Raw genomic sequence first — 25,673 nt, 5'->3', positions numbered from 1 at the left:
CCGTGCTGTCTGGGGCAGCATAGGTCGGGACCGGCCTGGCAGCACACCCAGCCCACCGCCACCCTCAGCCACTCACTGCTCGTCCAAGCCCAGGCCCTCGGGCAGGCGGTGCCCTTCCGCTTCAGCCGGCGACAGGGGGCCGGCTCTGTTGCACCGAGAGACCGCGTTAGCCCCCACGGGCCCTCCTGGTCACGCATGACGCCACACGCGGAGGGGGCTCTGAGCTGCCCACCTCGCCCACCCTCCCATGGTGGGCCCAGCCCTGGCTGTGCGGCAAGGCAGGCAGGCAGGCGCCCCAAGCCTTGGACAGCCCCCAAGCAGGTCTGAGGGCGCAGAGTGGGGCTCGGTGTTGGCAGCATCCCTCTGCTCCTGCATCCGGGCCCTCGGACCTGCAGCCTCCAGCCCCGGCTCTGTGTCCGCTCACCACGCCTTGAAAGGCCACCGGGCAGCATCAGGTTCTCTCCGGCCTTGCCTGGCGGCTCACACCCCTCTCTGGAGGGGAGACTCTTGGCTCTGCTCTCTGGCCACTGGTGGCAGGAGGCACAGTGGGCTGGGGGACAGGAGGGCAGCGAGCCCCCGACAATCATCAGAGGCTCAACCACGTCCCTCCACCTTCCTGCCCTTAAGCAACGCACAGTCCTCCCAAGAAAGGTCGCCCATCCTCCACTTCGCCAGCACCCCTGAAGATGCAGGAACTTCACAGAGAAACACCTGCTGGCGAGTAGAGTAGAGAAGGTGGGAGCCCCTCATCCCCCCGTCAACCGCCGCGCCCACCAGCACCCAGAGCCACTCCCCATGCTGCTCTGGGGACTAGGACGTGGGTCAGGAAGGCAGCTGTGTGACGAAGTGTGCAGGGCCAAAGCCACCGTCCTGAAGACCACGTGGCACCAGGGCGACGCTTCTGGGAGGGCTGACAATAAAGCAGAACTTAAAAGTGGGTCTGATGGCTTCTCGGTGCCACACATCACCTCTTTAAAAGGAAACGGAAGTGACAAGAGGTCATGTCTGTTAGAATGCTGGGACTCTTTTGTGAACAGCTCTGTTGAGACCTAATTCATATTCCATCCAATACCCCCATTTAAATATTCACAATCCAATGGCTTTTAGTACATTCACAGCCGTGCAACCATCACCACAATCAATTTTAGAACATTTTCATCCTCCAAAACGGTTCCCAGCCCGACAGCTTTTATGCCCGATTCCCCTACCCCTCCATCTCTAAGCAGCCACTCATCTACTTTGTCTCTGTGTATTTTCCTGTCTGGACATTTCATATAAATGGAATCATATAATATGTGGTCTTTCACGACTAGATTATTTTGCTTACTATAATGTTTTCAAGTTCATCCATGTTGTAGCGTGTCTCAGTACTACATTCCTTTTTATGGATGAATAATACTCCATGGTATGGTAGACCACAATTTGTTTATCCATTCATCAACTGATGGATACTTGGGTGGTTTCCATTCTTTGGCTTTTATGGATCATGCTGCTATAAATCTCTGTGTGGACATATGTTTTCATGTCTCTTGAGTATATGCCTAGGAGTGGAATTGCTGGGTCTTATGGTAACTCGATGTTTAACATTAAGGAGCTGCCAACTGTTGTCCACAGCAGCTGCGCCATTTTGCATTCCCATCAGCAGCGCACGAGGTTTCCACCGTCTCCACATCCTCACCAACACTTACTGACTTCGACTATAGCCATACTAGCGATTGTGAAGTGATCTCTCTCATCTCCCTGATGGCTAATGATGTTGCGCATCCTTTCACGTGCTTATTCGCCATTTGTGTATCTTTCTTAGTAGAAATTTCTATTCATACGCTTTGTCTATTTCTTAATTTGGTTGTCTTTATTATTAAGTCGTAAGATTTTAAAATTTATCCTAAATACATACAAGTCCCTTACAAGATATATGATTTTCAAAACATCTCCCATACTGTGGGTTATGTTTCATTTTCTTCATAGAATCCTTTAAAGCATAAAAGTTTTTAATTTTGATTTTTTTCTTTCCTTGCTTATATCTAGGAATCCATTGACAAATCCAAGGATATGAAGATTTATCCCTGTATTTTCTTCTCAAAGTTTTATAGTTTAAGCTCTTACATTTAGCTCTTCAATCCAAATTGAATTAATTTTTCTATGTGGTGTGAGGTCGGGTCAAATTTCGCTCTTTTGTGTGTGATCACCAGTAGTCCCAGCACCGTTTGTTGAAAACGCTGTTCTTACTCTCATTAAAAATTCTTGGCACCGTCGTTGAAAATCAGTTGACATAGACACATGGGTTTATTTCTGGGATCTATTCTACTCCATTGTTTCTATATGTCTACCTTTAGGCCAGTGTCATGCTATCTTGATTACCGTTGTTTTGCAGTAAGTTTGAAATTGGAAAATCAGAGTCCTTCAGCTTTGTTCTTTTTCAAGATGGTTATGGCTATCCTGGGACCCCTGCAATTCCATATGAATTTTAAAATCAGTCTCGATTTGTACAAAGAAGTCAGTTGAGATTCTGATAGGGAGATGTCTTTCCACTTATTGAGGCCTCCTCTAATTTCTTTAACAATGTTTTGAGGTTTCCAGAGTATAAATTTTACACTGGTCTTGTTAAATGCATTAATAAGCATTTTATTCTTATTGATGCCATAGTAAATGGAATTGTTTTTGAAATTTCACTTTTGGTTTGTTCACTGCAACTGTATAGAAATACTATTGATTTTTGTATGTTGATCTTATATCCTGCAATCTTACTGAATGTATTTATTACTTTTAATAGTGTAATAGTTTTATTTTTAGATTAATATATTTTTATACTTAGTCAAAATAGTTTAATACTAGTTTGTTCGTTTTAAAGTGGTTTCCTAAGATTTTCAATCTGTAAGATGATATCTGCAAATAGAGTTTAACTTTTTCCTTTCCAACCTGAATGCCTCTTATTTATTTTTCTTGCCTAATTACACTGGCTAACAACTCCAATATAATACTATATAGAAATGGTGAGAGAAGACATTCTTGTCTTCTTCCTGATCTTAGGGAGAAAGTATCTAGTCTTTCATCATTGAGTTTGATGTTAGCTACGGGGTTTTTTGCAGGTGCCCCTTACTGGGTTAAGGAAAGGCCCTTCTATTCTTTGTTGTGTGTTTTTATCATGAAAGGCTGTTGGATTTTTTACATCAAATGTTTTTTCTACATCAACTGAAATAGTTTTTTCTTTCATTTCTCATAATATAGTGTATTACATTTATTATTTTGTTGTTTAACCACCCTTGCATTTCTGGAGTAAATCCCACTTGGTCATGTCAGATATTCAATAGTTCTTTTGACATGATGCTGAATTTCGTTTGCTAGTATTTTGTTGAAGCTTTTTGCATTTATATTCATAAAGGATATTTGTCTGTAGTTTTCTCATAATGTCATTGTCCGGCTTTGGAATCAAAGTAATGCTGGCTTCATAAAATAAGTTAGGAAGTGTCCCCTTTAATTTTTTAAAGAATTTGAAAAGGATTGGTGTTAATTCTGCTTTAAATGTTTGGTATAATTTACCAGCCATCTGTGCCTGGGCTTTTCTTTGTTGGGAGTTTTTTTTTAATCCTTTTCAATCTTTTCAGTTGTTATAAGTCTGTGTAGATTTTTTATTTCCTCTTTAATCAGTTGTGGTAGATCATGTGTTTTCAGCAATTTGTCCATTTCATCTCAGTGATCCAATTTTTGTCATAAAATTGTTCACAGTGTTCTCTCATAATCCTTTTCATTTCTATTAGTTTGGTAGTAATGTCCCCTCTTTTACTTCTGATTTTAGTAATTTGGGTCTTCACTTTTTCCTGGTCAGTGCAGCCAGATATGTCAGTTTTGCTGATTTTTTTCAGTGAACCACCTTTTGAATTTATTGATTTTCTGTTCTCTGTCTCATGAATGTTTGCTCTAACAGACACACGTTTATCTGGCTACTAACGAGCTTACTTTAGGTTAGTGTGCTCTTCTTCCACCAATGTTTTAAGGAGGAAGGTTAGGTTACTGATTGAGACTTTTTTTCTTTTTAATATAGGCATTTACAGCTATAAACTTCCCTATAATCACGGCTTTAGCTGCATTCCATAAGTTTTGGTAAGTTGTGTCTTCTTGGGCATTCATATCAAAGCATTTTCTAATTTCCCTTTTGATTTCTTCTTTGACCCCCTGGTTATTTAGGAGTGTGTTGTTTTATGTGATTTCCCCAAACTTCTTTCTGTTACTCATTTCTAATTTCATTCCACTGTGGCCAGAGTACATAATTTGTATTATTTCTATCCCTACAAATTTATTAAGAGTTTTGTGGGTTTATGACCTAGCAGCAGCAGACTCACAGGTACAGAGAACAAACTAGTGGTTACCAGTGGGTAGAGGGGGCTGGGGCAATATAGGGGTAGGGGACCAAAAAAAGGGTTATGGTGGGATTATATGAAATCACGTGTGTGAAACTTCTGAAAATTGTAAAGCACCATGGAATTTAAAAAATCATTCGATTTTAAATGTTTTTAAAAAGAAAAGAAAAAATGTTATAAATAATCCATGAAAAAAATTTTTTTCTAGGTGTGTTTTCCAGATCTGCTATTGAAAAGGCCTAAAAATAATAACCAACCAATGCAGTAGTGATGAGCACACAGATCGTGGTTTCTAACTATCACGTCCCACTGAAGGAGCCAGGCTCAACGTGTAAGCAGTCGACCCCGGGTGCAGGGCAGGAAGTGTCTGAATGAGCCCGGAACTCCTTGCAGAGCAGGGGGCAAGAAAGCTACCAAAGCATGCTGGTGTTGAGTCAGAATTGCAAGAACTAAACTAAAGAGGCTCTCCCTGACCACAGACAGGCCCTGGGCATCAAAAAGCATAATGACTGCAATGGACAGAAACATGTCATACATATTAACATCCACGAGTTGACAAAGATACTAAAAAAAACCTAACCCCCACTGACCACCATTGAAATCTGTTAGGAAATCAATGTATTATTCTGAAATAAAGAAAGGGGAAAGATCATGTTATCTTGCCTTTCTTGGACAAACTACCTCAAGGTCACCGAAGAGTTGATGGAGGATTTTTTTTTTTTTAAAGCAAAGAGGGGTATTTATTGGTTCACATAACTGAAAAGTCCAGGGGATATACTAGCTTCAGGCATGGCTGGATCCAGAGGCACAAACCTTGTCATCAGGACCCAAGTCTCTCCATCATTTGGCTCTGCTTTCCTCTGTACTGGCTTCATTCTTTGAGTGGTTCATTAGATATGGTTTGAGCTTTTCATCCTACAGAGCTAGGCAAACTTAGCAGAGCTTCTGAGCTTCTCCTCCACAGTTCACTAAACCTCTCAGGGTTGGGTATCACTGGACCAACTTGAATTACATGACCATTCCTGAACGAATCACTATGGTCAAGGAGATGGACTGTGCTGATTGATCTGGTCACTGGTAAGACCAGATATTGAAAAAGTTTCATCTCTGCTTATAAAGTTGAATGGTAACAGCTGGCATTGGTTCCTTCCTTGACAATAAATGTATCTGGAAAAAATCACGAGGAGCAAGTTTGTCTTCTACTCAGGAGGCCTGTAATCCATTTGAATGTAATAATCACGTCCAATAGCATATTCTGGGTGATACTATACAGTTCCAATGTAAGTAAACTCAGTGGTCATGAGTTTGAGAGCCCAACTGTCTTGCTGACAGGAAGCAGGACAACCAGCCTCCCACTGGCAAATGGTTCTGTGATACTCATCAAGTCAGGGGTAAATTTTAAGTTCACTGGAAAAGTTCTCTTATGTTCCTTTAAGGCTTTTGCCAAGTTGAACTGGTACATTTCTGTGAGTACTGGCAAATCAGATTCATCTCTGTATTACTGTAGAAGAGGGGAATGGACAGTGATTTCAATCTGCTCTACTCCTTCAGATCTGGTGGAAAGAGTTCCAAGTGCTGAAGATGATCTAATACATATAGGCATAGAGGCTTACTCGGCAGTTAAAAAAAAAAAAAAAAAGCTGCTGGTCAAGGAGTGTACAGCACAGTCCTTCGTGTTGTGAACATTAAGTCCTGGTGGGTAAGGTGCGGACTGCTTCTGTTCAGAACCCCTTGGTGGAACCGGGTATAAGAAAGACCGAGATCAGCTGTAGTCTTCTCAAGACAGCCAGTCTGATTGCAGCCATGTCAAAAAAGCAGGCAAGGGCTGAGTCAGGTAAACAGGCAAGTAGGTAAGGTACTTTCAGCAGGGCCAGCCATGTCAATAGGCAGCCCATGAGCTAGAACAGGCAGTTTAATATCAGAGCTCTGTACATTAGTTTCAACCCTGGGTACTCCAGGGTTAGTCCACAGGGTTTATGGATTAACTGGATCTTAAAGGGCCAGTCAGGTACAGCAACTTTCATTTTCCTGCTCATCTGCCCAAGAACCTTCAGCGCAGGAGAAGGCTATCTCCTTAATCCAGACTTGCGGCTCTGTTTAGAAGCCCATTCTATATCTGGGAGCGATAGGGTTGGGAGAGAAAGGTTGGCCCTACTTTCTTTGGTAATCAAGTCTCCATCTTCTGTAACTCAGCCCAACTCTGAGAATCATCTCATCAACAAGTGAAGGCCTCAGACTGGTTGAATGGTACTGCTGAAAGATGAGATCTGAGGCGTGGAGATAGTAAGATACTAGGTTGGAAGTTTACGCTTTTTCCACCATCAATTCTTATACACAGTGTACTTCACACTCTTGAACAGACGATCGTCTTTACCTTTCGTCCCTCATTTTGACAGGATTACAGGGAATGAGCCAGTGTAGATCAAGGTCTCTATCGGTCAAGTATAGGAGAAAAAGAAAATCGAGCTGACATTTTGAAGGCAGTAGAAGAACTGAGCTTGTAGATAACTTCTTCATTACAAATAACAGTTGTATATACAAGCAGGCTAGTCATCAGATTTTATTTGTTGAGGGTGAGCAGTACAGAGTAACCAGACTTAGGCCTTGTTTGGTGATTTATAGACTGATTTATACAGAGTCATATAATCACAATTAGTCCAGAAGATAAGAGACAAAGATGTAAAGAAGCATTTCCGACATTTAACCAGCGCATTCATTAAAGCAGCTGAGGTCAGCTGGTCCTTAAGTCGACTCTGAAGTAAAGCAACGTGGCTTTTCCCGTAGCACAAATCGAAGTCTACGTGATCTGGTCTGGGAGTTCATGAGTCAGATCCCTTCTGAACAGGTAAGTTGTCTTCATGCCTGAGAGTATTTCATGACAAGGAATGAAGTCAGCCACTCTGATTCACAGCACTGAGACAGATGAAATTCCATGAAAACATCCACAAGGACAGGGCACTGCGGTCTTGTGACATTAGGAAGCACCAGCAGGAAGCTCGTGAGTACTGATAAAATGTTTAGCTGCAGGCTTTGTAGATTTCAAGTCAGTCTACATCTCCAGCAAAAAGGCAGATGATACGCAATGTGAGATGCCCACCAAGTAAGCTACCACGGCCTGGTCAAAAGGCCTACCTCCAAACATCATTAACACCAACAGTTAATGGTACCAGACATCAAAAGATCCATCTTAAAATCTCTCATTGGCTGGAAGAAAATGTTCGAAATGGCCACATTTTAAATCACACACACGAGAAAGGATGTTCAGAGATTGTCTCTTGTGGCTCAGGTATTACATGTAGGTAGAGCTGAGTATTCATAATTTTGGAGAATAGGCAGATATGCCAGTGATGGAGGAAATGTTTTAGCGATTTTTCAACCGTTATTAGCTCATTCACCCTGGAAACAGCAGTTAAACTGAATAAAAACCAAGAAGTGTAACTGCCACTGGTGGAGTGATAGTGACATAGTTTGAGAAGATGAATAATGACCTGGTACCCTTTCAGGTAATGTTGCCAGTCTTTGAATTCTGCTTTCATAGTTTATGGTTAACCCTTGCACACGAAGTAGAGTACCATGGCTGAGGACGGGAGGTCCAATGTACAGTTGGTCTAACATGGCTTCAATGAGACATCAGCATCAACGTCAGCTCCAATACCTGGTGATTCACGTATCCAAGAAGGATCAAGACTTCAAGGTCATGTGTTTCAAGCACCACTAGAGCCTCTGGCGTTTGTGAAAGAAGCTGGGTAAGGGGGTTTGTCAGTGTAGAGTATGGACGAATTGCTCTCTGGCTATATCAAATCCAGGAATCACTGGCAGTCCATCTGTGGGTAGAGGGCTATTACTCTAGGTCTATTTGATACCACCTCTTCAGCCCATATGACTACTCTGGGGGGCAAAGATATGCCCATCTTCCTGCACTTTTCTGAGTTTGCCCACAGTAACTATTCCTAAGAATGTTCAGCATCAACTGAACATGGACGGTGCTGGGTACAGGTACAGGACAGAATGCCATTCAGGTCGAACATACTGTTGTCTAGGGCAGTGGTTTTCAAACTGTGTTCTGAAGAATTCTAGTTGCTGTAAAGAAGTCTCCTTAGATGTCACCATGGTGGTAAAGTAAGATGCTTGTGGCAGGTTGCAGGCCCCCACTTCTGCTTCCTCCAGAGCAGCTTCACTTTTACTCTGGGCTTCCATAAAGTTTTCACTCGAAGGGCTTCATGGCCACAAAGCCTTTGGAAAACCCACGATCTAATTGGTTTAACAACAAAAATAAGTTGTTCACAAAGTGCTGGATGTATCAAGAGGTGTTTTCTGGAATCTGATTGGAGCTTTGTGAGATGCTGTTAGGTAAACGGATTCCTTGGTAGAATTTCTTCCATTTGTGTGAAAAGTTCTGGTTCCTGAGTAATCCCAAAGAAGATGCTGGGAGTTCACTGTGCCCTTGTTTTAATCCCAGTGGGTCAGAACATCTGCTTACTCATTCAGCAGGCTACTACAGATCTGACACGGAAAAAGAATGGGGTGCAGGTTAGATATTTCCTGAATTTCAGTCTTTTAAGATAGTGGGGCATGGTCCGATGTGGTTCTCAAAAAGACATTGCCGGGCTTCCCTGGTGGCGCAGTGGTTGAGAGTCCGCCTGCCGATGCAGGGGACACGGGTTCGTGCCCCGGTCCGGGAAGATCCCACATGCCGTGGAGCGGCTGCGCCCGTGAGCCATGGCCGCTGAGCCTGCGCATCCGGAGCCTGTGCTCCGCAACGGGAGAGGCCACAACAGTGAGAGGCCCGCGTACCGCAAAAAAAAAAAAAAAAAAAAAAAAAAAGACGTTGCCATTCTTCAGACAGTGCTGACAACTAAAAATCCCCTGGTCCAAATGTGTTATGTGTCTCTGAGGCTTTAACTGAAGAAACGAAGCCTTTGTTGTGATAAAATAGCTTCAGCTATTTGGCTTGAGGAGTTGACTTCCCTACAAAGGGCTGTGCTGAATCCGGGTAGAACAGCACGGGAGTGGAGGTGAAGGCCACATCCTGATGCTTCGCTGGATGCCTCCTGGGTCACGTGGTCCACTGGAATGACGCCTTCTTCAGTAGTAAGGTGGCAGAATCACCATGGGCGAAAGTCCAGGGGCCACATCTGCAGGCGGAGTTCACTTTGGGCAGAGCATCGCCAGAGTCTGCACTGAGCGTCTGGCGAAAACTCAGGTCTCCGAATTCCCAGTAACGGCGCTGGCGGCAGTGCTCGCTGTCATTGTCTCTTTTCTCAGAGCAAGGACAACAGTCCCCAAATTCAAATATAAAAAAATCCAGCTCCCAAGTTCCTGTCACACTTTGATAATCTCTTCCAGGTCCCTGATCCAGTTCTTGAAAATCTGGAAGTCTGGAGTCCACGCCGTGACTACACTGAAGGACATCTGTTCCAGCGAGAGCAGAGCGCTGTAGTGAAACCCTGTCAACCTCCTATCCTGGACAGCTCATGTTTTGTCACAGAACTTCAAGCTTTGAGTTCCAGTTGCTTTTTTCCTCCTTTCTCCTGAGGAAAGCATCTTATCACCAGTCTTAAGATTCTTCTGAGGTACATCCAGATTTAATTACAAAAGAGCTAAAAGACCAACACATCTTTCTCCAAAACAGTCACTTCTCTGGAACCGAGATCCTTTGTCTCTGCCCTCTAGGTAAACAGAACAGTCAATGGATTTTTTCCAGATGCTTGTATGAAATAGCAGGACCGGCTAATACCTAAACAGACAAAACACTCACGTGGCTTTGTGCCTGCTTGCTTAGAACGGTACCACTGGTACGCGCCACTCCACAGACTGAAAAAAGTGTTTGAAATCCAAGTGTTCAAACATTTCTCTAGGGTTTGCTGGATAATGGCCTGGAATTTGATAAGAGCAGCTGACAATGAACAAAGAAGCACGGACTGGCCTTTTGGCCATCTGAGTAAACACACGTGCAAGCAAAGGGAACACACAAAGCAGGCCGGGAAAAAGTGAAGGTTTGAAACACTTGCAACCTACTGATCTTGAGGTTCAGCAGAAGTTCTAACAAAAGTTGTCAGAGAACGTTAACCTTCAATTAATAAAGACGAACCCCCAAACGTCTTCAGGAATTCCATGCCTGGCTCAGTTTGTCCAGTCAGCCAGCTTGCTAAAAGCCCACCTGCACCATTTATTAGCTGGACTTGGCAGCGCCATTTAAAACTAAGCCTGCTCACTGCCAACCACGCAAACTAAGAATACAAAACAGGAGGAACGATGGCAACCGTGGTCGTGGAAAATGGTCAGTGAGACAGTCAGGAAGGTAGTCAGGCACCAGAAAATAAGCTGTTGGCCCAAAGATTAAACAGGCTTCGTGATCCTAGAGAACACATCCACTCCTTCTTTCAGCTCCTTTATATTGGGGGCCACCGTACCATATGCGTCAACCACCCCTCAGGCGACCCATGGTGAAAAGACTCAGAATAGAAGCCAAACAGTGGAGTGTCGTTACCCTGAATATGCAGAGAACAGCTCACATATCCCAGGGATTCAACAGAGATTTCAAATTGGCTGTGACGGGTCCCAAATGACATCTAGGCCTCAGTTTCCTCCTCGTGGCAAAGGGATTGTGGTTCTTAACTCTTCTGGGTCACAGCCCCCTCTGAAAACTTGCTGGCGATGGATCCTCACTCCCCTAAAATGCCCATTCCCACTAATTTTTGCACACAATTTCAGGGAGTATACACCTCCAATCCAAGGTTCCCAGGTTCAAAATCCAAGGATCGGGCAATTGCTAAGTTTTCTTACAACTCAAAAAAAAAAAAAAAAAAGGAAAAAGAAGCCAACCACAAACAATAATCATCCCTTACATTCACTGACGCTTTATAGTTTCCAGATGTGATTTTTCACAAAGACGCAAAGGCTAGGCAGTGGAGAAGTGAGTCTTTTCAGCAGATGGAGTTGGAACACTTGGACGTCCACACGTGGAGGAGGAGGAGGGAGCCTTACTTCACACGAAACACAAACATTAACTCAAACACAGACCTACAGGTAAGAGCTAAAACCATAAACGCAGAAGAAGACACAGATGACAGTCTTATGACCTGGCAAAATTATAGGCAAAAACGCAACGGCTGGGTGCTGGGGGTGGGAGGACAGACCTGCTCCAAGGGCACACGGGGTGGCATTCCAGGGCTGCTGGGACTGTTCTGCACCTTGACTGTGGTGGCCGTCACACAGCTCTATGCTGTCAGAGCTCTGTATGCGGAAGCGGGGCTTTTCCTGGAATGAATAAGATGGGGGCGGGGAGGTATCTCTATTCGCAAAACCAGGATCTTCTCCAGGAAAAAGGGCAAGTCTCAAAACAGTAAGTGTAGACTGAGCCAGTTTATGTGTAAAGAGGTAAATATCTTCGGTGAGTCTACTGTTTAACCTAAGGATACACGACGTGCTGCTAGCCCGTCCCTGCTCCGGGGAGCAGAACAGCGACCAGCTTTCGTTTTTTTCTCCTGTTTTCATTTTCTTTTCACGCATCTTACGACTGTGCCTTATGACGATACTATTATACTCACTAAGACCAAGAAAGCTACTTCTCGTCAAACAAACAATCTTCCCCAGGAGCACCTGTGCTGCTGTCCGGTGGCCTGAACACCAGGGCCATCCCCTCACCTGGAAGAGCCTCGTCTTCAGGTACGTGGTGCCGTAGCCCTCTCAGGCGCTGAGGTAAAGCGTGCCCGTGAAGCTGGAGCCATCCGGCCACACGTATGTGCCCAGGCCGTGGCGGTGGTCCCGGCAGAACTGCCCGTGGTAGGACTGTGAACAGAGAGCTCCGTAGCGGCTCTGTTGGAGGAGCCGCCCTGCACCGCCCCAGAACCTTCCAGAATGCCCTCCCAGCTGAGCCTCCAGGCCTGGGCCACAGTGAACAGGGACTGCGGGGCTGCACTGGCTCACAGGGGGCCGGGCCATCAGGCCCCCCTCAAGTGCCAGGGGTCACCCGAATCACGCATAGCGGGTGCCAGGCGCTCAGCCCCCCGATGGCCACGCTCCCTCCTGCCTGGCTCAGGCGGGGGAGTCTGGGGAGGTGTCGGCACTGCCTGGGTTTGGGCGGGAGCTGTCTCCACTTGGGAGCCCCACGCCGGGCTCCGCTCTCACCCCGTCGCCCCCGCTCAGGTCCACGTTAGCAGGCTGGCCCAGAGAGTGGGGGGCCGCTAGCCCCGGGGTCGCTGGCGTGGCCCTAACTTAAGACTGCTCGCTCCTGAGGCCATGGACGTGGGCCGTCTGTGCTCGGGTCCCGAGCCCCGGGCGGGGGGGCGGGGTGTGGTGCAGGTGCCCCTCTACTGGGGCCCCAGGAGGAAATCAGAGCGCCATGTCCATTCCGAGCACTTTTCAGTCACTAGACTTGACTCTCACGCGAGTCAGACAGCCGCCTTCCCCACCAGAAGCAGGCGGCTGGGCTCTCAGGCGGCCGGGCTCTCAGGCGGCCGGCAGCCGTGCTCACAGGCCACCCTGCGCCTGAGGGACGGTGACTGCGGCCTGCTTAGCGCCCCTTCTCTTCCTCTGGTGACGGACACGAGTCCCCACAGGTTGACGGAGGACTGACCCCAGCCCCTGGCACACGTGACCAGGCCTGGCCAAGCGAAGGGCTCCCAACCCCGCCTCCAGCCTTGATTTGCGTTTGGCCACGGGACGCATCCCCGAGTCTCACCAGTGTCCACTAGGGCCCTTTCTCTCTTGCAGGAAGGTGTGACACCGACACCACCCCCTTCTGCCTCATGGCAGAAGGTCAAACTTGGCTGCCCACATGGAGATGGGAGAGAGAGGGCCTGATAGAGTCGCTGGAACCCCTGGACCCAGCCAAGCCTGAGGCTGCGTGAGCCCTGAAGGTGAACTTTGCAGTTACAGCAGCCTACAAGGGTCCTTTCCAGTCCCATGTGGGGGGACTTGGTCCTGCCAGTTACTACTCCTGGCCAGTGCAGGGACACAATGAGCAGTGAGGCGCCGGGCGGGGGACAGCCCATCTGCTGCCCACCTTCATTCCATTTGTATGATTTGGGGGGGCCTATCAGAGTCTATCCAACTGAAAAGAAGTCCCACGTTGCAGACCATTTGTGTAGAACTGTGAGGAGAATCCATCCCCCCGGGGGCTCCTCAGCTTCGCCTGCAGGAGAGAGGGTTTCTCTCCACTCCCAGGAGGGTGCAGCTTTGGAGGAACCTCTCCATCCTTCCTCCACACGGTGCCGGAGCCTCATCTGACCAGCCGGACTGATGCGCTTGGGCCCGTTACGCAAAGACAGCTGACACGTTTAAAGCCGCTGCTCTCGGCCTGCACGCCCTCTCGTCCTCCTGGCCTCTCTGGTTCAGGAGCCGCCATGGCTGCAGGAGCACCTGCTCAGTGGACCCAGACGTCCCCCCAGGCAGTGACAAAGCCGAGGCTCCACCTGCTGTGGTCCCCCTGCACGGCGAGGACCTGGGGCCAGGAGCACCGGTCAGTGGGCCCCAACCTACCACGGCTGGGAACACAGGCTGTCTGACCACTGGACACCACAGTGTTGGGTAAAAGAGGAAGTAGCCAAGGACTAAAGAAACAGATGCTGAACAAAAATCAGCGCTTGGTCATCGGGGTCACGATGCCGTGCATTCTTTGGCAGAAGCTCAGCACGGGCTCGGGTCGCGGCCTCTGTCCTCACGTGAGGTCTGGAGGCTCCTCCGTGCTGGGGGCGCACTCCAGGGGGACTGGGCTGGGGGCCCAGAAGCTCCGCCTCTGCCTGCCGCTGCTCCTGCTGTCCCCTCCCTGCCCCCACCGCTCCCCAGGCTCCATCCCAAGACCCCCGCTCGCCTCCCTGCCCCGCTCTCCCCTGGACTCGGGAGACTAAGTGCAGGAGGTGAGGGACTGGGCGAGGTCCCCCAGCCTTGGGCGCCAAAACCAGGTGAACCGGGGCCCCACAGGCAGAACCAAGCCTGGAAGAGAGAGGGGCAGAGCCGGAACCCTACACAGCCCCTAGGAGGTTGTGCCAGCCAGCGCCTGCTTCCCAGAAGAGCTTCAGCGCCAGGTGTCCTGCCCTCTGATGCTTTTCCAACCCCCCAAACGCACACACCCCTACAGTGCCTCCAGATGGTGTTTATTATCTGCAAGCAAAAGATGCACTTAAGTCTCCACTGAGTCACACAACCCTGCAAGCAGGGCAGAATCCTCCACCAGCGCACCTGCAGCTGGCAGGGATGCAACACATTGTTGGAAAGCCTTCAGAAGCCAGCTTCCCCCTGGGGGAGGCGCACTAAGCCCCCAGGCCACAGCATACCCCCAGGTTCGCCAGACGCACAGCTGCTCCACCCTCGCGGGGACGCCAGGTGGCGCCAACAGCTCCTGCCACGGGCCCCTCAGAGTCCCCACTGAGGTCCTGACACCGCCTGCTGCAGGGGCGCAAAAGTGCACTTTCACTTTTAGGAAGATCCACTTTTTCTATTTGAGCTTAAATACAAGGCAATTTCATCAATACAAATATACAACTCACGACAGTAATTCGCAATTTTAAAATATTTGCCTAGAATAAGAATTTATCTTCTGAAGTCACAGTTTCCCGAGCTGCAGCCTGTGGACACCCAGGTGAACCTCGGACGTGATCTCAGAAGTCTCTCTGGGTTTCTCAAATAGGAAGGACGTTTGCCTAGCATCCTTCCCATCGGTGGGTCTACGAGCTCACAGCACGTGCCTCTCCGAGGAGAGGGACAGGCCGTGGCTGGCTGAACCGGGGCCGGAGAGGGGAGAGCACCAGGAACGACTTGCCTCGCCCGTGGGCCGAGAGAATGCTCCGCATCCCAGCTTCACGTCCTGCTGAACTCTCCTCGGTAGACGCAGCCGTCCTGCCACTCCTGCACACCCTGGGTGAGCTCGATGCAGGCCTCCTTCAGGTCCTGCTCCCTAAGGGGACCCTCGGGCTCCTCCTCTTCCCCCTCTGGGGCCTCCGGGATGAATCTAGGAAGATGAAGAGCAGGGGGAGGGGAGACCAACGCTGGCTGAAGGTCTTAGGGCCACTGGGTACCGAGATCCACACACCATCTTATCTCAACCAGCAACCCCCGAAACTGATTGCATAGCTGTCCCACCAGGGCACCCGGTGCCCCGCGGAGACGCTCACACCGGCTTGCTGAGCCTGGGCCGGCGGTCTCCACCTCGGACACCCATCTCGTGGTCAAGCAGAGGACGGCAGGTCAGCCTCCCCGGGGGAGATAGCGCTAAAAGCTCCCAACGCCCCCCAGGAAGAGCGCAGAGGCCCCACGTGAGACCTGAGGACACTGAGGCACAAGGGAGTAAATTAACTTGTCCACGGTCACGTGCTAGCACGCGGTAGGGCCAATACTTGATCAAGCCCTGCCTGACTCCAAAGCCGGTCGTTTCCGTTCAGTTAGTGTTTGTGGAAGGCACAGAGCAGGAGCTCATGGCTTGGTTGGGGAAAAAGACGAGGGAGGTGCCAAGGGTCACTGGGAGAGAAGGGTTAGCTGTCTGGACCAAGGGGTCACTGGGGAAACCTTTATGGGAGAAGAGTCCTAAGTGGGGTTTCAGAGGATGAGTAGGAGCTCTCTCAACAGAAGAGAGTGCATTTCAGGGAACTGGACTAGCACGTGCAAAAACACAAGGGTGGGAAAGAGCATGAGGCCTTTCTGCCACCAAAGCAGTTGTGGCTTCCTGGAGAGAGAGCGAGGAGGGGCTCTCTGGAGGCACAGGGATTGGGGTTCTCGACACAGACTGCCCCTTGGAACAGGGGAAAGGGATAAGAACACCTGACGACCAGGCCCTCCCCCACGAGCTGGAGTGGTGGGAAGGCGGCAGCTGTGCCAGGATCCCAGGGTTCCAGGGGCACTTCCTCCACCCTGCGATCTGTCTCCCAATTCACCTCTTTCTTCTCCCTTGCTCCCCTCTCAGCCCCCCAGTACCACCTTGGTTCCTAGGTCCCCTCTCTACCTCTTATCCTTTCCCCTCAGGTCCCGTCTTTGCTTTGCTCCAACTGCAGCTTGCGAAGCTAAGCAGAGACAAACCGTGCCGTCTTTAAAATTTGTTTGTGAAGAGAAAGAAAAGCAGTCAACTAAAACTGCCTGTTAAACCATCCCACCTGCTGAGTTGAGCAGTGCCCACCCCGCCCCCCCAAAAAAAAGATAAGTTGAAGTCCTAACCCCTGGGAATGACCTTATACAGAAAGTGTCTTTACAGATGCGATCAAGTGAAGAGGTCAGACTGGATTCGGGTGTGCCCCAAACCAAATAACTAGTGTCCTAGAGGGAGAGGGAGATTTGGAGACACACACACAGAGGGCAGAATACACTTCCATTGTTTTCAGCCTATGGGTTTGTTGTAATGCTTTGTTACGTTGACTCTAGGAAACTCACATATCACCCAGAATAAAAGACTGACTTAACAGCAGCTAAAACTATTTGTTTCAGCAAATCTGACAACTTCCTGAGGCTGGCAAAACAATTCTAAATACTAACATGTGGCCCAAAAAAGGTGTTCTGGAAAATTCTATAAACTGGAAAAAAATGCAATATGAAATGCTGAAATTCTGCTTATGTTCATAAGAATATATGCACTGGTATTTTTAAAAACCAGGCATACAAAGATTAAAAAACCCTATTTCCACAAATTGATACAAGTCCTACAATGATGCTGAACAATATATTCCAAGAGAATGTTTTCATAGGAAAAATATATTAATATTCATCGACAATATTCAAGACTATTAGTTTTTAAAGTTTTTGGTGAATAAACTTGGTAAAAATCAGCAAATTAGTAGTTCAGCAAACTGACCTTTAGGACGACTGGCTTTCAGCAAGTTAGCTGTTCAAATGACCGGTGATGGTGTTAGCAAATCTGACCCTGCGATTATAGTTATGAAATTTAGTGAAATATGGCTGCTGACTTGTGCATGGGGAAGAAGAGTGGCATTTCTATTAAAATTCAGTTGAAGGCTTTGAAAAGTCAACAAAAGCCACTTATAAATTGTAATCAGGGCTTCCCTGGTGGCGCAATGGTTGAGAGTCCACCTGCCGATGCAGGGGACGCGGGTTCGTGCCCCGGTCCGGGAGGATCCCGTGTGCTGCGGAGTGGCTGGGCCCGTGAGCCATGGCTGCTGGGCCTGCGCGTCCGGAGCCTGTGCTCTGCAATGGGAGAGGCCGCAACAGTGAGAGGCCCGCGTACCACAAAAAAAAAACCCCAAAAACTGCGATCAAATTAGATACATGTGAGACACTGTAAAAGATTTGTGAGTAAAAGAATATTTTAAAAAATTCTAAAAGGACTCTACTGGCTGATTGCTTCTCAAGTGCTTTTAAGTTCACATGAAGGAAAGCAAGGGAAACTGGAAGTCATGGCCCGGCACTGAGGGCCACTATGAGTATCGCCTCAGCTGACCCACAGGAAAAAGTGAGCAGATGTATATGTGTGATCATGACTCATCAGAGGAAAGTAAGTGGATATACATGACAGGCAGTAGGTCAAAATACAATGTTTAAGGAAGTGGGTAAAAACCTTGCTTACTTTTTAGATCAACTAAATGATGGTTAGGTTTTTATCTTTTATCAGAATCACACGGAGGGCATGGTAACACACAGCTTCCTGTGTCTCACTCCCAGGGTTTCCGCTTCAGCAGGTCCTGAGTAGGTGGACTCCTACTTGCATTGCTACCAAGTTCCCACCACGCTTTGAAAACCACTGGGCCATGGTGTGGTGGGCAGGTGGTGTCGACTGAAAAAAGAAAAAGCACAACCTGAGAATTACGAGTTAAGTTTCTTGGGGGGCAAAATGAGGACAATACCCGAGGAGGCAGCATGTCAGATAGCTCGGAGAAACTGCTCTGAACAGGTAGCGGGAGGTCAGTACAGACGTGACTCTGGTGAAGGGGGAGGACATGCAATCAAGCACATATTTTTTGCAGGTTTCTGCTCGTCACGAGGAGCAGACGTCACCATGAGGGATTTTAGTGCCTTTCTACATAAGAGGAGAATCAAGAAGTGGGCTCATAAAATCTTCTCCTGAAAATATCTAACCATCTGAAGAACTGTTCTGCCAGTTTTTCCTAGAGTACGGAGCGCCACATTCCTGATCTCTGCCCTGAATTCCTGTCAGGAGGTGTTGAAGATCAGCAGCTGCATTGGCTCATAATTTAATCCTTGTAGAGGTAGATGGTCAGTGCCAATTTGTAGGTGACAAGGGAACAGAGAGAAAGGATGATGGACAGGACAAAGCAGGAGGAGCCTTGAACGCCAGGTTAAAAACAGAAGCAGCAAGACATTTTTAAACAGGAGGGCGGTGCAGTCAGATGTGTGCTCTGAGAGGTTTCAAGACTTTTTGCCTGGGACCCATTGTAATACCCCATTTCATATCATGAGCCAGTACAAACTAACTCAAAAAATGAGGAAAAACTCACTCTGCTACATGCACGCACTCTAATATTTTCATGTAGTCTGTTCTTTTCTATACCATTTTACTAAAAATAAAATATAGGTCATAACCCACAAAACTGATTTCACAACCCACTAACAGATCACAACTTGCCGAGTCAGGACCGACATTCAGAAAAGCACTGCTTTCAAAAGCGGATTCCGGCTCCAGTGAGGAAGGCTGGGAGGCCCCCCTCAGGAGGCTGGTGCCAAGCCCAGAAGAGGGTGGCCCAAAGTAAACACAGCATCAAGGTGGACAGAATGGACCTGAGATACGCAGGATGACTCGTTACCGATTCATTAACTCAATGGGGTGAAGGAGTGTGAGGTTATCAGTTAAGAGGCCTTGGAACAGAAAATCCACCTCAAATATCCAACAGCAAAGGGTGATTGGATGGCTCAGGAAACCAAACAGTCCAGAAGCTGGAGGCTCTTCAGGTTTGGTTTGATCCAGTGGCCCAGCAATATCTTCGAGGACCGTTTCTTCAGCTGTGCTCAACCAAGGCTGGCTTCCCTTTGTGCTCATAAGGAGAGGACAGAGGTTTCCAAGCCCCTCTCTCCTCTCTGGTTCACATGGCAGCCCAAGCCCTTTCCCGAAGCAGTCATGGGGGTACAGGCGTCACTGACTGGACGTAATCAGAAGCCCGATTCTGGAGCTGGGGGACAGGGAATCTCCACCTACTTGGATGGCTCCCGTGAACTCTGGGAAAAATGGGAATCCCATCCCAGGAAAGTCAGAATCCTTCCTTAGGCCACAGAAGAAGGAAATGGATGCCGAGAAGGCCTCTACGTAGGTGATGTCTGGACCTGTGAAGACCAGTGAAGACCTGGTTACACACCAACGTTTGAATCTTTAGCTCAAGGGAGAACCCCAGGTAGCAAAAAAGATCTGACAGTTACCAATGCTTGGTGGCTTTGGCTAGAATGGAGAGAATCAAGGTCACCCAGAGAGACTGTATAGGTTCATTTTGTCAGGTTTACTGAGTACTCTGTGTGTGGGGGGGGGCATGGGTGTACTGGAGAATAATTTCTGATAGAACGGATTGCAAATCTTAAATAAATGATGCAGATGAAGCAGAAAAAATGTTTTCATATTATCAGAATAGAATTGAAATGGCAATAACTAGATGCATGCAGGACTGGAAGACAGTTAACTTTTCACTGAAACCAGCCCCTGAAAGACACTGGACCTCAGAAAAATCTAGTGAAGAGGGCTTCTTACATGGCAACTGTGTAATTAAATGGTATTAATTCTTTAAAATTACAGTAGTAATGCAAAAAAAATAATAGAGAAAAATAAAAAAAAATTGGTCTGTGAAAAAATGATGAAAAGCTAACAATAAGTAGCTTTATTTTATATGAACCATGTTTTACAATAAAAGGGAAAATAAAATGCAGAAATTACACAGAGTGATTTATTAGCAAACAAATAACAAAAAGGAATGTACATAAAGCTATACTAAAGGGCACCTCACCTGGCGATGCGGTTATAAGAGAATCAGTTATTAAGGGGCCTACCTACAAAACGATGTGGCGGATACTGGTCAGTGCCCAGATGAGAATCTGTGACAGGGTCGCCTGCTCCTCTGCACACCAGCCACAGCTTGAGAAGCGCACCTCCCCGAGCCCCGCCCAGCTGGAAACCTCCACGTTCGCAGGGACAGGCACCAGCTACTCAGATCCCCCGGCTTACAACCTGCGGGGCTCTGGTATCCAGCGAGGGGAGGCCCATTCCTCCCAGCAACCCGAACCCGCCCACCTCACTGCGGCCAATCAGACTCTTCCGATGGCCACCAGGCCAGCCAACGGCCGCAACCCCCAGCCTCAGCCAATCAGAGGAGGCCTCTCCCGTTTAGACCTGACCAATGAGGAAGCGGCCAGGGCTTTGCGGGCGTGCCCGCTCGTGCACAACCACTACAGGGCCCACCCCGGGGGCCTCTAGGACCCGGGGGCGCCCGGCCGGCCTCCCGACGGCCCAAAATAGACACCCGTGCTGGGGGCCCGAGAGCCGGTCATGGACGCGGAGCAAGCCGGACGCCGCGGGGCCACCAAGGCCGCCCCGCCGCCGTTCGTGCGCGTCGCCCCCTCGCTCTTCCTCGGGAGCGCGAAGGCCGCGGCCGCCCCGGAGCTGCTGGAGCGCGCGGGCGTCACCCTATGCGTCAACGTTTCGCGCCAGCAGCCCGGCCCCCGCGCGCCCGGCGTGACCGAGCTGCGCGTGCCCGTATTCGACGACCCGGCTGAGGACCTGCTGGCGCACCTGGAGCCTACCTGTGCCGCCATGGAGGCCGCGGTACGCGCCGGTGGTGTCTGCCTCGTCTACTGCAAGAACGGCCGCAGCCGCTCGGCCGCCGTCTGCACCGCCTACCTCATGCGTCATCGCGGCCTCACGCGGGAGCGGGCCTTCCAGGTAGGGCGGGACTTTCTCGTGGCGGGGCTTCCGGCGGGAAGAGGCGGGGCCTTCTGGGAGGGGCGAGGCTCTAGGCAGGGGCGGGGGCCCGCCCGTGGGGGCGGGGCTTCGAGGAGGGCCCGCTCGTTGGGGCGGGGCCTCCGGGCGTTGGGAATGCCTGCGGAGCTTGCAGCCGACGCTGCGCGGTGTCTAGCCAAAGCCTCTCGTTTGCAGACTGTGAAGAGCGCCCGCCCGGTGGCCGAGCCCAACCCGGGCTTCTGGTCCCAGCTCCAGAAGTACGAGGAGGCCCTGCAGTCGTGGTCCCGCCTGCCCGGGGAGCCCTCGGGCCCGACTGAGCCCTAATGGGTCAGCCCTTGAGGACGGCCCAACCCCAAAGCGGGGCGCTTGGAGTTTCCTGCAGCCTCGGGGTGGGAAGAGGTAGTTCGTGCACTGACTGGGGGGTGGTCTGTCCTCTCCTGCCTCACGTCCCACGGATTTTTTATTTTCTGCAACTTCCTGAAGGTCTCTGTCCCGCCTTGACGGTAGGGCTGGGGTGTGTCCGCCGAGGAGAGAACTGAGAACCGTACCGCCCCTCGTCAGCAGGTTTATTAGACAGAGCTTGGTCAGGAACATCAAAACCACTTGAGGAATTCTAGCCAGAAACACATTTACTACAGAGAGATGGAGGCCAGGGAGCCAAGGTCAGGAGATGGGGAAGTACAGGAGTCATGGAGACCCGCCACCCTGTTCCTGGCTGCCTGCCACTCTGATGTGGGGGGCTTCTGGGGGGCTGCTGGCAGAACCTCATGCCTGCCACCTGCTCAAGCCACAGTGGCTTTCCCAAACCTCACACTGGCCCCATCACAAAACGCAACATGCGATTCAGGTGGTGCGGGCCCAGTTTCCAGACTTGTAGCTGCTGTGACACGTAGTGAGGGCTCGAGGCTGTGTGACAGACCACCCAATGTGGGCACCCTTGGGGGTCTCAGTGTCCGTACCCACCTCCTACCTTACTGGCCTCCCAGTTTCAGCAACAGCAATGAGTCCCAGCCTAACATCCTGCAGCCAAGGTCATGTCAACAATGCAATGACCACCCATGTCTCTGAGCCTGTTGGTTCCTCTTCTGGTTCAGAGGCACCCCGCCTGGACACACTACAGCCTAAAGACTATACTAGAAGACTAATCACCAACACTTCTTAAATAAGATAGTGGGGAAAGAGTAAAGGAAAAATTGGGTAACACATATGAGTTACAGATAACATAATTCCTGGTTAATATACAAATATATACATAACAAGGTTATGAATAAAATCCTGTAGTTGACGTTTATCATTTTCCTTGACCCTCAGCCAATGCCTCAGGTCCTGGTCTTTCCTAGTCAGGTGTCTGATGAGCCCTGAGTGGTCCTGCCTGCACTGGCGCTCTGGCCTCTGTGACCTCTGCAATACAACCAAGGAGTAGTGGGTGGCATCAGGAGAATGCCCTGAGTTCCAGCATACTCCTCCTGGCCCCCCTGAGCAGCACCAAAGCCCTGCTGCCCCTTGAAAGTCAGGATCAGGGAATTCCCTGGCGGTCCAGTGGTTAGGAGTCGGTGCCTTCACTCCTGGGACCCAGGTAGACTCCCTGGTCAGGGAACTAAGATCCTGCAAGCTGCATGGTGCGATCAGTCACCTCACCCAGCAGAGCAACTCCCGATTTGAGGCTTGTGGAGCCCAGATGGTGAAGTGGTGTCTCAGCCTCCTGTCCAGCTGTGTCCCCACATGGAAGCATCCTACCTGCAGATGAAGGCCTCTGACCCAGCAGAGCCCAAAGCTGTGGGGATGGGAAGCTCACATTCTGCGAGTGACGCACTGGGGCGGTTGGGAAAGGGTCTTCCTCCTCCCAACCCTCTTGCACATCTGGGCTTCCAGCTGTGACGGTCCCTGGCTCAGAGCACACACCACACCCTGCAGGTCAGCACCCAGCCCGGTGCGATGTCACCAGTCAGCAGCCCCCACGTCCAAGAGCCACAGCCCTCGTCATAACCCAAATGCAGCTCTCCGTGGCTCACCCGACTTTCACACAGCTTTGGAAGCTTGCCAGCTGCCACTTACTCGCCACAAGCCCCTCATAGCTCGTGTCACTTTTCATCAACCCCATAAACAAGCTCCTGCTGTTGCCTCCACGTGGCAGGTGAGGCTCCGGTGGCTCCGTCTGTAACCTCAGGTGAGCTGAGCGGTTTGCCCAGCTAGGAGGTCAGGAGCCAGGACCTGAGCCCACGTTTCTACCCCGTGTGCTCATGACATCCTTGCTGGTACACCCCCTCACCTGCTGACCTGGTCCTGGGTGACAGGGCTGCCAGGATGTCAGAGCCCGGGCCAGGCTGAAGGACATCTGTGGGTCCCATCAGCCTTTTGTCCCACCAGCTCCATTCTGAGAACCATCCAGCTTCGGCTGCCACCAGAGGCCCAGGTATCCCTAGGACCTCTGACCCAGGGACAACACAGCCCCCAGCTGAACACCACAGGCTTCCTGGAAGCCCTCCTGCCTCCGTGTCCACCTGCTGGCAAGTGAGGCCAGGGACCCACTCCCCTCCCAGTGCCGGCGCACTTGAATAGGGGTACCTAGTCCACGTGCATCAGGGGAGAGCTGGGGTGCAGGCGGAGTGTCAGCTGCATCAGCCCACCCAAGCCAGCCAGCATTTGATCATCAAAAGGCTGGTGTATGAAAATTCCTATGGGAGAAGCCCCAGCCTCTAGCAGTCCCAGCTTTCAGGTTCCTCTCCCCTAAGTGGTTTGGGGTGGGGTGACAGGAGGACTACGCTGCAGCCACCCTGGCCCTTTGTCAGCAGGCAGTGCCCCGCCCCCCAGCACTGAAGGCGCTGTCCTCTGCAGGACAGGGACAGGGTGGAGAGTGGAGACGACCCCTGTGGCCCGCACAGTGCCTTGGTGGGCTGCCTTTAATACCATAGAACAGGTCTGTTTGCTCCCGTAAGACTGGCTTGTGTTGGTTCCTTACAAAAATGTGGGGTGGGGCTTCCCTGGTGGCGCAGTGGTTGGGAGTCCGCCTGCCGATGCAGGGGACACGGGTTCGTGCCCCGGTCCGGGAGGATCCCACATGCCGCGGAGCGGCTGGGCCCGTGAGCCATGGCTGCTGGGCCTGCGCGTCCGGAGCCTGTGCTCCACAACGGGAGAGGCCACAGCAGTGAGAGGCCCGCGTGCCGCAAAAAAAAAAAAAAAATGTGGGGTGGAAGGCACCGCCCCCGCTGGGGGTGGGTGGGCAGAAGTGGTAATAGCTCCTCTGGACCTGCAGGACTGCCCCATTCCACCGCTTCCGTGTGCAGAACTGGCCGCTGGGAGGTGCCCAGGAGAGAAGGGATGAGACCCAATCCCTGCTCACCCAAGTCCAGGGGACCAGGAGGGCGAGAAGCCCCCTGATGTTAACTTACCCTGAGTGTGCAGGTGGCTGGTAGACCTGCCTGCGGGTCCCTAGGGCAGGCTAGTGTGGGTGCCCACACACAGCCCTCTTGAAGGTCTTCTGACTCCAGCCCCACCGGCCTGGTGGGGGGTGGGTGGCTCCAAAAGGCTGGTCAAACTGGGAGTACCATCTAAAGCACTCTGCCCTTGGCACCTGGGCAGGCGCTGGGCCACCCGAAGGCCTCGAGGACTGATCAGACCCCAGTTCTCTTCCCTCTTGAGTCTCGGACGCAGGACTGAAACCCCTCCTCCAGGTGACTGGCGAGTTTGGGGTGGGGCCCCGACAAGGAGATTGTGTCCCCCCAGCTAAGATGGCACATAGGAAAAACTGAAGAGATGCCTCAGTGCAGGTGCTCTGAATCAGTGAACATGTGTCCTCCCACTCAGCCGTCCTTCCCACCCAGCCCCCCACCCGGGGAGGAGGGCAGGCAGGATCACATGGGTGACAGATTGGGATACTGAACCCAGAAGGATCAAACGCTACTCGGGGACGCCATCGAGGTCAAGTGCATTGTGAGTCAGGCCCCAACTTTGCCACAGGGAGACTGATCAGGGGAGAGAGGTGGGTGGGATTCCAGGCCAAAAAGCCCCTTCTCCCAAAGGGTCTGACTTCTTACGCGATGATGACAGCAACATCTTGGTGGCCCCTCTGGTTCCATGGCTTCGAGATCCCCCTGATGCTAGCTCTTTGAGCACCCTCGCTGGTCTGCAGGCATCCCCTCTGGGCCTAAGTCTCTGGACAGGCCTGGGAGAGGTGGAATGGGGACAGGCAGGCCAGGTCCTGTTACTGCCCAGCACTCACCTATACAATCTTCCTCCAGGGCCCCAACAGGCCTTAAGGCAGCACTGTCCAGCACAACTTTCTACAATGATGGGATATCTGCTCTGTCGAGGATGGCTACCACTAGCCAGACACTATCCTCCAAACACACACGGAGACCTTGAAATACGGCTAGTGCAACTGAGACACTGAACTTCTAATTTAATTTAAATCTAAATAGCTACAATAATCTGACAGCACAGCCTTAAGATTCTTGAGCACCGCCATGTAACCATATGGCACG

The 25,673-nt window shown here is 50.4% G+C and overlaps 1 protein-coding gene and 1 long non-coding RNA gene across 3 annotated transcripts; one reads left to right on the top strand and one right to left on the bottom strand.

Moving 5' to 3' along the window:
- Positions 1-14,436: 14,436 nt before the first annotated feature.
- LOC132521965 (uncharacterized) lies at positions 14,437-21,253 on the bottom strand. 2 transcript variants are annotated; one of them, XR_009540999.1, is made up of 4 exons: positions 21,025-21,253; positions 19,132-19,574; positions 17,866-18,072; positions 14,437-15,309 (listed from the first exon to the last, which is right to left on the bottom strand). It is a non-coding gene; the product is annotated as an uncharacterized LOC132521965 (long non-coding RNA). The 2 variants fall into 2 exon arrangements; XR_009540998.1 differs by having other exon boundaries at positions 21,036-21,246.
- On the top strand, positions 20,675-22,488 carry DUSP28 (dual specificity phosphatase 28). Its single transcript, XM_060151662.1, has 2 exons — positions 20,675-21,174; positions 21,388-22,488. Exons 1-2 carry the CDS (start codon positions 20,782-20,784, stop codon positions 21,514-21,516), a joined length of 522 nt encoding a protein of 173 aa, XP_060007645.1. The 5' UTR covers positions 20,675-20,781; the 3' UTR covers positions 21,517-22,488.
- Positions 22,489-25,673: the final 3,185 nt, after the last annotated feature.

The sequence above is a fragment of the Lagenorhynchus albirostris genome, chromosome 6, assembly GCF_949774975.1.
Source record: "Lagenorhynchus albirostris chromosome 6, mLagAlb1.1, whole genome shotgun sequence".
NCBI classification, from domain to species: Eukaryota; Metazoa; Chordata; class Mammalia; order Artiodactyla; family Delphinidae; genus Lagenorhynchus; species Lagenorhynchus albirostris.
This window is presented reverse-complemented; position numbering and strand designations above follow the sequence as displayed.